Source organism: Sus scrofa, chromosome 1, assembly GCF_054392235.1.
Source record: "Sus scrofa isolate SSC_HxYL_T2T_F1_AM1 chromosome 1, Sscrofa_HxYL_maternal_Yorkshire_Landrace_v2.0, whole genome shotgun sequence".
NCBI classification, from domain to species: Eukaryota; Metazoa; Chordata; class Mammalia; order Artiodactyla; family Suidae; genus Sus; species Sus scrofa.
Genome location: NC_139383.1, coordinates 217,988,641 through 218,001,932, shown reverse-complemented (window position 1 = coordinate 218,001,932; position 13,292 = coordinate 217,988,641). Strand labels below are relative to the sequence as shown.

The 13,292-nt window shown below is 34.0% G+C and overlaps 2 protein-coding genes across 7 annotated transcripts in view; both read right to left on the bottom strand.

The window, feature by feature from the left end:
- TTC39B (tetratricopeptide repeat domain 39B) overlaps positions 1 to 13,292 on the bottom strand; it is a 562,176-nt gene that overhangs the window by 278,995 nt on the left and 269,889 nt on the right. The gene's annotated exons all lie outside the window — the stretch shown is intronic.
- Positions 1 to 13,292, bottom strand: part of PSIP1 (PC4 and SFRS1 interacting protein 1) — a 42,774-nt gene that overhangs the window by 4,277 nt on the left and 25,205 nt on the right. For 2 of the 6 annotated variants that reach the window (XM_084971904.1, XM_005660092.4), the window contains exons 7-14: positions 12,035 to 12,131; positions 10,353 to 10,428; positions 6,122 to 6,350; positions 4,947 to 5,065; positions 2,179 to 2,234; positions 1,500 to 1,570; positions 1,182 to 1,283; positions 852 to 1,065 (exon numbers count right to left, since the gene is read on the bottom strand). In XM_084971904.1, the coding sequence (XP_084828030.1) occupies positions 852 to 1,065; positions 1,182 to 1,283; positions 1,500 to 1,570; positions 2,179 to 2,234; positions 4,947 to 5,065; positions 6,122 to 6,350; positions 10,353 to 10,428; positions 12,035 to 12,131 (964 nt within the window). Of the gene's footprint in view, positions 1 to 851; positions 1,066 to 1,181; positions 1,284 to 1,499; positions 1,571 to 2,178; positions 3,644 to 4,946; positions 5,066 to 6,121; positions 6,351 to 10,352; positions 10,429 to 12,034; positions 12,132 to 13,292 lie in introns of those variants that run through there. The other 4 variants (XR_014812340.1, NM_001243670.1, XM_021102208.2 and 1 more) reach the window with 4 other exon arrangements.

Sequence of the window (13,292 nt, the reverse complement as noted above, 5' to 3'; positions counted from 1 at the left end):
CTGGGAACTTCCATATGCCACAGGTGCGGCCCTAAGAAGAAAAAAAAAAAAAAAGATAATCCTACTGCACACTTAAAAGATGATGGTATAATGTAGACAACTTTAATATGCCCAGGGAAACCCCAAAATTAGTGGGACTCTATTACAGTTGTCTGGAACTGAACCCACAACATCTCTGTACTACTGATTCTAAGTGTCTGGACACACATACATCATAAAACATTTATGACTGTATAGCATATCTGGAATGTGCTTAAAAATAACCTTGAGGAGGAATTCCTGTCATGGCTCAGCGGAAATGAATCTGACTAGCATCCATGAGGACACACATTCGATCCCTGGCCTCACTCAGTGGGTTGCAGATCTGGCTTTGCCATGAGCTGTGATGTGTACGTCACAGACATGGCTCAGATCTGGCGTTGCTGTGCCTGTGGTGTAGGCCAGCAGCTGTAGCTCCAATTCAACCCCCTAGCCTGGGAAATTCCATATGCCATGGGTGCGGCCCTAAAAAAATAACCTTGAGGAGTTTCACAGATACTTGATGGGGATATCAAAGCAAAGATCACATATTGGTAATTGGTGAAGTTGGGTGATGGGGACAAAGGAGGTTCCTTCTATTTTTACTAAGGTTAGAAATCTTTCATAATATAAATGAAAAGGTAGCAACCACTGCTACTAATAGATACTAGTAGTATTAACTACTCAAACTTCTGAAAACTTAGAAAAACAGCTAAGGTTGAGGATGTCCTAAGTGCTTTATGAAACTCTCTCGTCATTTAATATAGAGTATTAACAAAATATCAAAGCCATTTTTAAAGAGCAGTCCCAGCGAATAATTTATTATCACATACCTGTTTGTTCCTTTTCTAGCTTTTTGTTTGGCCCTTTCTTCCCTTGATCTTTGGTTTTATTTGCTTCCTCATGCTGTCTTTGTTCGGCAAGAGATTTATTCAGCACTTGTGTGATCACAGAATCTCCTTCACCAACCAAAAACATATTCTTAAACTTGTTATACAACATTGTAGACTTTTCCATGATAACCTGACTAACTTTGAATCGCCGAATCTGAGAAAACAAAACATACGCTCGTAATTTTCCTTGTTGGTTTTTTTAAAACGTTACTTAATGAAATGGTGATAATGAGGAAATCTAAAATATCTCCAAAACTCACGATCACTTACTTTTTTCAGTGTTGTAATCATCTCTGTGTGCTTCTGAGCTTGTTGCATTGTGACCTGAAGTGAAGCAAGTTCATCCAAGGCCTCAATACATCTGTTCACATCCTTCATGACAAAACAGTAATTTCATAACTGTTAATTACCACAAGCTATATAATCTATTGCTAGAGATCACTTTTAAAATCTTGAATAACAAGAGCAATACAAAATAACCAGTAATAGTATCATCTCAAATTTGCACATATTTATAAAATCGTGAGAAATAAAACATGAAGCTATAAAGGCAGTACTGTATTTCTAAGTTAGGTATCAAACACTTACAAGATTATCAATTTTGAGTGAATTTTTTATTTCAGCATGTATCCTTTGAAGTCGAGAGTCCATTGATGTTTCTATAAATTAAAATGTGAAACACAGTAAATAGGTTTTCCAAAACCAGTATTTTTTGTATCATCTAAGCAAAGTATAATGGAAAGACTTGGTAAATTTTTTTAAATGTTCCTAGTAATCAAGTCTACATCATTAAGAAGCTGTCTGCCATTTTTATAGTATTTGGTTTAGGCAATGAGCATTCATCATATAAGCAAAGAATCATCATCTGCGTTTTTCTAAAACAGGCATTCTGCGTGTAATAACTACTCTTATTATAGTCCTTAAATACCTGCCTCACCGTTTACACATTTAACCAAAACTAGAAAATCCATCTGAAACCCAAATTTGTCAGAAATGGGAAAACATCCAGCTTTTGGCAATGTTACAAAAATTTGACATCGTTTAATGAGCATTAAGAAAAATTAACATAACTCCTTAAGCAAATTCACCTAATAATACTTAAAAACAATGTATGGTATATAGAATCCCTTAGGGATTTGAAAAGTGTACCTGTAGATTAAGAACATAAAATGATCAACTTCAAAACCTATACAATTAAAAGTGTCTATTTATCTTCCTTTCTATATATAATACAACTTTATTTATCTTAGAAAGTGAAATAACTAACCTCGCTTCTTCTCCACTTTCTTAACTTCTGGCTTCTTTCCTTCATCTTTATTCTGCCTATCAAATGTCAACACAAATATTTCAAAAACACTGGACTTTGGCGACTGATTTCCAAATGCCCACCAATCCCTTATGTAAAAATTAAAATTTTCTTTAAAATAGTAGATCACAGGGAATTGTAATTTTTAGAATTCTGCAATGCCACATTAGTACTAATTAGTATAAATATAAGCAAAACTGAAAACACAAACATACCAGAATAAATGATCTATGTCATTTTTCAGTGGCATTACAAATAAATTTTGACAGCTGCTTTGGTGAATTTTTTTCCAACAATAGTGTGTTAAAAGACCAACTTCAGGGTCAGTGGACAAAGAGGCCACAGTGGGAAAAGAATGCCTATAAATGTTTCTTGACTTCCATATATCACAATTATTTTTTAAAGTAATATGTCAAAACAGACTGATTTAATTCTTCCCACATCTCCAAAATGTAGGTAATCTGAGGGGTTCAAAGTTAGTTTCAAGATTAAATAGACTCTTTAAAGATAATATTACTATATTAAAATGAGGTGGGTTTTTTTTTTTGCCAATATATCAAACTTCAGTGACATTCACTAACATTTACATATCATTTCACAAATGAAAAGGTACCACTTTACTGTAAATCACAAAAATAACCATTTAAAAATGAATTCTTAATAATTTCTAGTACCTTGACTTGGAGTTCAGGCCCTATTATAATAAACCAATTGAAATAGACAAGAACAAAAAAATATCTAAAAATCAGGTTTTTTTAAAAAAACTTTATTTTAAAATTTTGGTTACAGTTTCATTTTTGTTTTCTTAACAAGTCTACTGTTTAATCTCTCAGGATTAAAAAAACAATTATTAATATTCTAAAGATTTAAACAACAAAAGAATGTCAAGGGAAGGGCACAACTGCCCCATTCTGTGGGGGTATAATAGCTATTCCAGTTTAACACCTAGCTTCAAAACAAAATGAATTTTATATTTTCTAAATGAAATAATGTACAACCACCATCTTCATCTGAGCTTATAACTTTCAAACACAAAGCTTCATTTTAAGCTTGGTAAAAAAACTTTTAACAGGAATGATGGCCGACCTTAGTATGTAGTGTGTACCTTACAGGAAATGTTTTTTAACAATCATAACACAGTAATAATGCCATTAATGAAGTCCTCAATTTAGAATCTGGAACATTCTTCCATCAAGGGGGGGAGGGGGAAATTCAGTCCAATGAGTCTGTCTCAAGATCTTCATCTCTTGTTTGCTCCACTTGTATTCTCTTTTCAGTAACTGGATTAATGCTTTGAGCCCAAAATGAGATATATTTTTTATTACTGTAGATTACATGTTGTTTGGCTGGGAATACAATACAATAAACTTTATTTTGCATAATGCATTTCATACAAGCTGCATCTGAAATGCTTTACAGAGCAAAACTGTCCAAGTACAAAGTTTTGTAATAACAGGAGAAGGAAAGAAAACACAAATATTAGAATTTGAGAAAGTTACATTCGGAGGACATTCAAAAAGAAATTGAAACACATAAAGATCAACTCTGAGATACTGAAGAAGAGTTGGGCTAAATTTACTAAGCAACAGCTAATTTTTTATCTCTAGTTTGCGGAGCACAATAAAGTTAAAAGCAACAAACAGTCCAACAACTTTTCAGTGAAAGGACAGAAAAGGAAAGGCAACAAAAAATAACTAGTATTTACATAAATGGTCAAAGGGAGTAACATTTCTGAGTTTTATATCAATCTTTAAATTACTCCCTCAAGCAGCTGAAACTGCTTATATATCCTCCAAAAAAACTAAGAAAGCAGATGGTCAAATATTATACTTCTCGAGAAAGACTTTCACCTTACAGATGTATTATATAAATAAAAAGTACAAAATTATTTAAGAATGGTTTTAAGAATTTTGCTGTTTATCGTTAAGTTTGTCTTAGTGACCTAGAGCATGTTTTTAAAACCATCTCACTAAAACAAAAAAACAAAGTTTAGTCAGAATAATGCAAGACGCTTCACAAAGAAAGAAATGCTTTTCAGAGAAAGAACTGAGAAGTGACAGTCTAAAGTTAACTAGGAAAACAAATGTAATAAACATGAAGCCTAATTCATCACTGCCATTGCTAGTTTCCTTCTTACAAAGCTTTATAGAATAAAATTAAAGGGGAAAGAAATTCCCCATGTAAGTTACATGGTTTCCAAGTATCAAAACTTACTAGCTTGAACTTGATTTATATTGCACACATCTAATGCAAACCCTGTCAGCCTTTAGATTTACTTTTACTGGCTTCTTGGGTTTCCAACTGTGCTTTTGTTTCTTTCGCTGGTCTTTTGGGGAAGGCCTGCTGGTGGTATGACAAATACAGATATTTCCCTCATTCTTTCTCAAGGCCAATTTTTATTATCATCTTTCTGTATTTAATATTATACAAGTAAGCAGTAGAGGATGAGGACATTTTCTACAAAGCCACTTAACAGTTAAACCCTATCTGCACTTTCAGTTTAAATTAAAAATAATTTGCAGGGTGACTATCTCAGTGAATTTCATCCTCCTTATGCAGAAAAGGGTGAAGCCTGAAACATGATTATTATTATATACTGAAGACACTTTTCTAACACATGGGAAAAGTCACTTATTTAAAAGGCTTCATAAAGTCTGGAAAATGAAAGTCTATTAAAAATTTCATGCTAGCTTAAAAAAAGAAATGGAATTTAGTAAGAAAATACTTACTGCTCAGTTTCCATTTGTTCTTCTTGCTTGCGTTTTCTATCTGCTGCTTCTTTCTCATGTTGGCCTTTCAGCATATTCCTTCTATGAGCAGTCTGAAAGTTTCTTCCACCTTTTCTCTTCTGTTTTGAGAATTTGTATGGTTTTAGTTAACTATCAGTGACTAATGTTTCTATGATTACAATCTTCTGAGAAAAGAAGCAACTCTATTTTCTTAAGGGACAAATACTTAAATTACTAATTTTAAAAAAACTTCAGAATTAAACATGTTACTATCTAAATTTAACTTTTCCCTTGATGATTTTGGGATTTATAATCTATTTACTGCACTGCTATAGGAATGATATCCTTTTGTTAAAATGGGTCAAAACGACTGTTAGGCTATTTGCCTCTACACTCTGATTTTGCCATCAGTACCTATTTTACTGACAAGTACACTGCTCAACCTCCCGAATTTGTTTTGGCCTTTGAGGTATTAGTAAATTACTATTATAAACATAAATAAAAGACCTACATGACCTGAGTCTGCAGATTTCTAAGACTATAAACAAAACTTGTATTTTTATACAGTAAAGAATGTAGAGCTTCAATGAAATTCCCAAACAACTGTTGCATCCTAATAATAAAGTACCACTAACAAAATATACAGTAGTAGGCCTGGAATATTAAGAATTTCATGGAGGTAAATAATAAAAATCTATGTATAAATGTACCTATATAAAACATAGGTACATATAAAATCTATGTATAAATGTTTTTATACAGTAAAAAATGTAGAGCTTCAATGAAATTCCCAAACAACTGTTGCATCCAAATAATTAAGTACCACTAATAAAATGTACAGTAGTAGGCCTGGAGTATTAAGAATTTCATGGAGGTAAATAATAAAAATCTATGTATAAATGTACCTCTTTTACAACTGTCTTGACTGGTCACAGCCTATTTGGCTTAATTTTCTACTTTCCTACCTTTTCTAGATAAGTGGGGTTATTGTGAAAAGATAACAAAATTACAGTAAAGTTTCAAATGTGCTTTTTAACACAGCTAATTCAAGTTAATTCAGAAACATAAATCCATTTTAACAATCACATTTATAGACATTTCATAAAAATATTGCTTTGCTAAAGCTTAAGAACTACATAGGAAACTAAAAATAGAATATTTGCTAAACATTTTACCTTTTCACCTTCTTGATCATCTCCTTCCTCTTCGGAATCAGAGGTTGATGTAACCCCCGTTTTAGTTAAATTTTTCCTTTTTGATTCAACTTCTTTTTTCCCCTCTTTTTTATCTGGCTCTTTTCTTGGCTTATCTTCTTCCTTCTGGCCCTCTTCATCCTTTTTAAGCTGCTTTTTAGGTTGTTTTTCCTCTTGCCCCTTTTTCTTACTTTTGTCTTCTTCAGTTACCCTATTTCATAGGTATGACAATGAAAAATGAACTTTTTATATACTTGTCAATCACACTCTGAATTAATTAACCATAAAAATTATCAACCAATCATAAAAGAAAAAGAACATCCTTTTAATATAAGAAAATAAAAAATTATAGTGGCAATAAGGTAACAGAAAAGTGATTTTTCACTTTTTTCCCAAGTTTTTTTGTTTTGTTTTTGTTTTACATAATGATTTTTATTTTTTCCATTAAAGCTGGTTTACAGTGTTCTGTCAATTTTCTACTGTACCGCACTGGGTCCCCAAGTTTTATTTTTGTAATGTGATTCATTCACTTAAAAATAATATTAAGTACTATCTTACATGCCAAGGTACTATTCTTGACTCTGGGTAATAGCAATGTATAAGGTGGGTGAGATCCCTAGATATTATGGAAGTTCACATAACTCTTATTATAATAAATTATGTTTAAAAAGCAGCCATGCTGGAAAAAATACACTTGCACAAGTGAACTGCCCATGGTGAAATATGGTCATTTTAAAATGTAAAGAAATATCCTTTACAGAGTTCCCGTTGTGACACAGCAGAAACGAATCCAACTAGGAACCATGAGGTTGCTGGTTTGATCCTGGGCCTCACTCAGTGGTTTAAGGATCCGGCGTTGCTGTGAGCTGTGGTGTAGGTTGCAGATGTGACTGATCTGATGTTGCTGTGGCTGTGTGTAGGCCGGCAGCTGTAGCTCCAATTGGACCCCTAGCCTGGGAACCTCCATATGCCACAGGAGCAGCCCTGAAAAGCAAAAAAAGAAAAAAAAATTCTTTACAAGGTAAAAGGCTCCCAACTTACGCATATAATGGTAAAATATATGGTCAATTAAATGTAATAAACAGTGTTCAAAGAATTTGATATTTTCACATACATATAATGGATTTGAAAGCTGGAAGAGACCCTAGGTCACTTAGTCCAACCCATTCCATTTAACAAATGAGAAAATGATGGTGCAAAAAGGTCAAACAGCCCAGTATCTCAATTCCAAACCCACTAACCTCCCACCAGACAACTGCTTCTTTTAACCCTTAAGAGATTAAATTGGGGAAAAAAAAAAAAACCTTTTTATCTCTTTAGAAATTGTTTTGTCCCATAACTATCACTGGCTATGTTTATTTTCAAATGTTATATGGGTTTTGAAGTTCCTGCTGTAGCTCAGCAGGTTAAGAATCTGACTAGTCTCTATGAGGATGCAGGTTCGATCCCTGGCCTTGCTGAGGTCTTCCTCCTTACCATCTTCCATGAAAAACAGATTTCTCACGGTGATAAATTCCCTTTTTAATGGGTCACAGTCAAGGTACAATAGGAAAGTTACATTAAAAGACTAAGAAAATTATAAACATGTTAACATAAGCTGTTCTTATGGAGAACATAAGTTTCAAAATGGGTTATGAAGTTTCCCTCTGTACTCCACTGAGTTTTTGCCCAGATACAAAGCTGAGAGCAGCATTATAATAACACATAGCACAAATGACAAATAATAGGAGTTCCTGCTGTGGCACAATGGGATCAGTGGTCTTTGCAATGCCAGGACACAGGTTTGAAATCCAGACCGACACAACAGATTAAAGAATCAGGCATTGCTGCAGCTGTGGTATAGGTCACAGCTGCAGCTCAGATCTGATCCCTGGCTGGGAAACTCCCTATCTCATAGGGTGGCCAAAAAAGAAAAAAAGAGAACACAAAACAAAACAAGAAAAGAAGTGTCTGTTATGGCTCAGCTAGTTACAAACCCAACTAGTGTCCATGAGACTGTGGGTTCAATCTCTGGCTTTGCTCAGTGGGTCAGGTATCTGGAGTTGCCATGAGCTGCGGTGTAGGTCGCAGACATAGCTCAGATCCTGCATTGCTGTGGTTGTGGCGTAGGCCGGCAGCTACAGCTCTGACTCAACCCCTAGCCTAAGAACTTCCATACACTACGGGTGTGGCCCAAAACAGACACACACACAAAAAAAGATAAGCATGTTTAGGGAAGTCTTACAAATGAGACCACTGCACATGAAGCTGATGAGAATGAAACATACAGACACATGCTAACTACCAAGAGTGGCACCAGCCTGCATTAAGAGAAAGTAATGGAGATCTATAAAGGAACCTTAGGCCCAACTCCTAAGTATGAAACCAGACTGAGAAAGCTGCTCAGCTAATGAGGGTAATACATTTCAGTGTAACTAACAGGATACTGAAAAAAGACTGAAAAAAAATCAACTAAAGATGATATTGAAAAAGTGGAGACCTCTCAGAGGAACCAGCCAAAAGCCATGGAGAGAAATGGACTAGAAGGATAGTCTCAGGGAAGACTGCCAAGGACCTAGTCAAGGAGAGATATACCTTAGTATTTAAAATAGGGATCTCACAATATTTTCCCTACCAACTGCTGTGTGCCTCCTCTTCTCCCCTGGAGTACTACAGTTCCCTATCCCAGATCCATGTGCATATATAAAGGGGAGAGGAGAGCAAATAAGTTATGTTTCAGTTCCTGAGTCTCTAGATAAGGCCTTATGTTTATCCTCAAATCCTAGACTTTATGCCTGATGCCTTGATTAGAGAACACATCTTAGGGAGGGGATGAGTAAGATTTGTTATGTTTAAAAACAGAAACTGGAGTTCCCGTCATGGCGCAGTGGTTAGCGAATCCAACTAGGAACCATGAGGTTGCGGGTTCCATCCCTGCCCTTGCTTAATGGGTTAACGATCCGGCGTTGCCGTGAGCTGTGGTGTAGGTTGCAGACGCGGCTCGAATCCCGCGTTGCTGTGGCTCTGGCGTAGGCCGGTGGCTACAGCTCCGATTCAACCCCTAGCCTGGGAACCTCCATATGCCGCGGGAGCGGCCCAAAGAAATAGCAAAAAAAAAGACAAAAATAAATAAATAAATAAAACCAGAAACTCACATGCATGTACTTAATTTCTTAAATTTTGCTATTTCTTTGGGAGCGGCCCAAAGAAATAGCAAAAAAAAGGGCAAAAATAAATAAATAAATAAATAAACAAATACATAAAACCAGAAACTCACATGCATGTACTTAATTTCTTAAATTTCACTAGAGTAGTTAAAACCATGTTATAATTTAGTACCATTATTTTTAAGAATATTTAAACAGCTGGCTTAGCAGTAAAATGAAACTCTTTAAATATACATTAGTTGAAAATTACCAACACTCTAGTTTTCTGTAACTATAATTTCCTATAAAATCTTTTCATTCAAAATGCTCTAAATCCATTCCTAAGTGATATAACTCACTTGAGCTTTTTTTATAAAATTTTCAAACACAAAGCTACAAAGTTTTGCCCTCTTTGTCGAAACATATATTCCTGCCAACATAAACAAGATCCATAATAGAAAATAAAGTTGGCAAGAAAAAAAATATTTTTTTGAAAACTAAGTTACCATTAAAATATTTTTAAATCTTATAAAAATAATTTAGTGTTTTAAATAAGGTTATTTTAGAGGACTAGAAGATTTGTGGAAAACACTTCAAAAATACTTTGTCTAAAAACTTTCTTAAACACACTAACTTCGCACTGTGGCACAGTGGGTGAAGAGTCTGAGTGCAGCAGCTTGGGTCGCTGTGGAGGTACAGATTAGATCCCTGGCCCAGCACAGTGGTCTAGGTCACAGCTGTTCAATCCCTGGCTGGGAAATTCCATACACTGCAGCTTCAGCAATAAAATTAAAAACAAAAACAAAAAAACTATCTTACCCAACTTCCCTATTATAAATTTTATAATACATTAGTAAGTATGTGATACCCTGATATACAAGAAAATGTCTTAATGAAATGGTCAGATTTTTCTTTAACTTTTTACATAATAAAAACTATTTTTCAAATGTTTTTCCCATAATTTTTAGAAGTACAAAACAGTAATAGCAACAAATAACCTGTAAATAAAACTACCAAAAAGGCAAAAAAAAACTTAAGACATGTTTAAAATGAAATGCCTCATTTACTACATAATGAATTATACTCACATGTCACTCTCTGAAGGACATGGCTGCTTTACCATTTTGGGTCTGCCTCTTGGTTTTGGAATCTTGACTTCTGTAGCTAACATTGACAGGAAAAAAAAAATGTTTAAACTATCAGCTTTCCCATTAAGATACAGATCTCAGGAGTTCCCATCGTGGCACAGTGGAAACAAAACGGACTAGGAACCATGAGGTTGTGGGTTTGATCCCTGGCCTTGCTCAGTGGGTTAAGGATCCAGCATTGCCATGAGCTGTGGTATAGGTCACAGACACAGCTCGGATCTGGTGTTGCTGTGGCTGTGGTACAGGATGGCAGCTACAGCTCTGATTAAACCCCTAGCCTGGAAACCTCCATATGCCATAGGTGCGGCCCTCAAAAAGACAAAAGACAAAAAAAAAAAAAAAAAAAAAAGATGCAGATCTCACATATAAATATTACAAATGACATCTACTAAGAATTTTAATTAGTAGTTCATTACAATTATTTTAAATTTTAAAAATCATATCCTCTTTGGAGTTCCCATTGTTGCTCGGTGGGTTAAGCACCCAACATAGTGTCCATGAGGATGCAGGTTCGATACCTGGCCTCACTCAGTGAGTTAAGTGTCTGATACTGCCATGAGCTGTGCTGTAGGTCGAAGATGCAGCTCGGATTTGGTGTTGCTGTGGTGTAGGGTAGGGTGGTAGCTACAGCTCCGATTTGATCGCTAGCCTGGAAACCTCCATATGCCACCAGTGTAGCCCTAAAAATTAAAAAAAAAAAAAAAAAAAAAAAGATCATATCCTCCAATGGTTGAAATGAGGAGCAGAAAATCTGGAGAGGTAAATCAAGAGTATTTTCGATTTAGCCTTTAAAAAGAATATCCTTCATTGTTGTTTTAACAGGAATGTCACAAAATTCAACTTTATAATAGACACTAGCACTTATATTCAATATTCATATATATATTACAATGTTATATATTTTTGTTCACATCTCTGAAAATTTGTTATTAGAATTCACTGAATTTTCTAATACCATTAATTTGAGTCACTGCAATATTAAACTCCAAAGTAAAAATTAAATGAACAGATTCTCAGGTTTTTTCTTTTTGGGGTATTACTCATTTTATCCTGTTTCATTAAGAATCTTGTATTAGGAAATAGAAAAAAAAGGGCTCTATCTTAACTAATTTTTGCTTTACTTTGTATTAGAAACATACTTCCAAACTACTTCCTATGTATCAAATTAAAAAAAATAGGCAATGCTTAAGATAGCTGCGTATTGTAAAGGTCCTAATAAAGAAAGGGCAGTAATTTATAAATTAGTAGCTTTGATTACTCAAATACTATTTTCTATTGCTTTCATTATGATTCTACTTGGAACCTTTATGCTTTCTAAAGTGAGAGGTAAAAGAAACCCATCACTCATGGAATTTGAATCTTTGCCACAGCCTCATTAGCTATACTGTGAAAAGAAAACACAATGGGGATAAAACAGAACATGAAAGAAGTCTTAAGCAATTATTTCAAATTTAAATATTTTATTATAAAGAACAGAAATCTAATGTTTATCTCCTTTGAAATTTATATGTTACACATAACCAAGTGTGTGTTCACCTATTCCAAAGTAGCTGAGGTACATTACTTTAATCGATTATAGAGTATTAATCACAAACCAGAGATTTAAACATTAATAATCCTACCTGCAGGCCGTCCTCTTTTAGGACTCACTTTCAGATTAACAGATGCTGCTGCTGTTGTCACTACTCCTGCCTCCTCAGTTTCTACTTGTTTTTCTGCCTGAATCACAAAGATTTAATTATTTAGACATAGTAGGAATTCAAAGTTTAATTCAATGGCAAAAACATGCCACTATTAAGATAACAAGTTCTAATATATGAGTAACTTCTACATGATCTTTATTATTTTTCAACAGACAACTCAGAGTGATATTGTCAAACTTAGCTCTTAAGTCTAATGAATAATTCTAGGACACAAACAAAACAGTTTATTTTTTTAGATATTCTCAACATGAAAAAGTCATTTATAAAAATAAAGTGAGTATTCTTGATGCAAAATGTTGAACTATAATGTAATTTACACTGTAAACAGCCCACGCATTGCTTATAAATGTACTTTCACCGAGAACCTCAAAATGCTAACATTTAACTCCATGTACTTACTAATGTACAAATTAATGTTATTTAATTCTAAATTAATGTTAGAAAAGGCAAGAAATTAAGTTGCTGATATTTCTACTCAACTTTGTTAATATATACATGTTTTATTTTTGAACTAGGATACATCTGTTCTACCCTAGGAATTACTCTTTATTTTCCATAAAGGATCTACTACTATAAAGAAATCCCAATGATCTTCTACAAACTGTAATGCCCCAGTGAAGAGACTAAAACAATCATTTTAAATGATTCAGGCATTACAGCATAACAAAGGTTAATAATCACCAGTTAGAAAGGAAATGCAAACATCACATCACCACTGAAAAGAGACAAAAGAAACAGTGAAAAGAACAAAGAATGAGAGGCCTACTATGAGCTGCTTCCCCACCTCAATTATTTACAATTCAGCCTAAACTAGATCAACACAAATAAAAGGGAATAACGCATCATATAAAATAAAGAGATAATCCAATCTTAAACCAAGAAAGATGTTTTTAAATCCTTTAATCAACTATCTAATTTGCAAACACCTCATTAAAGATAATGCCCACTATTGGGTAAGATGGGACAATTATTCATGTTTTGATTATTGGTGATCAATAAATTGATACTACATTTATGAAATATCTTTATGAATATAAGCAATAAAGATGATCCAAATCTTACCCAGCAAGCCTACTTCTAACAATTTATCCATTTCTTTGTTACTAGTTTTGCTTTTTTACCTGAAATATAATAATGCACATTCAAAGCATTATTAAAAGTCAAGAAACTTATTCAA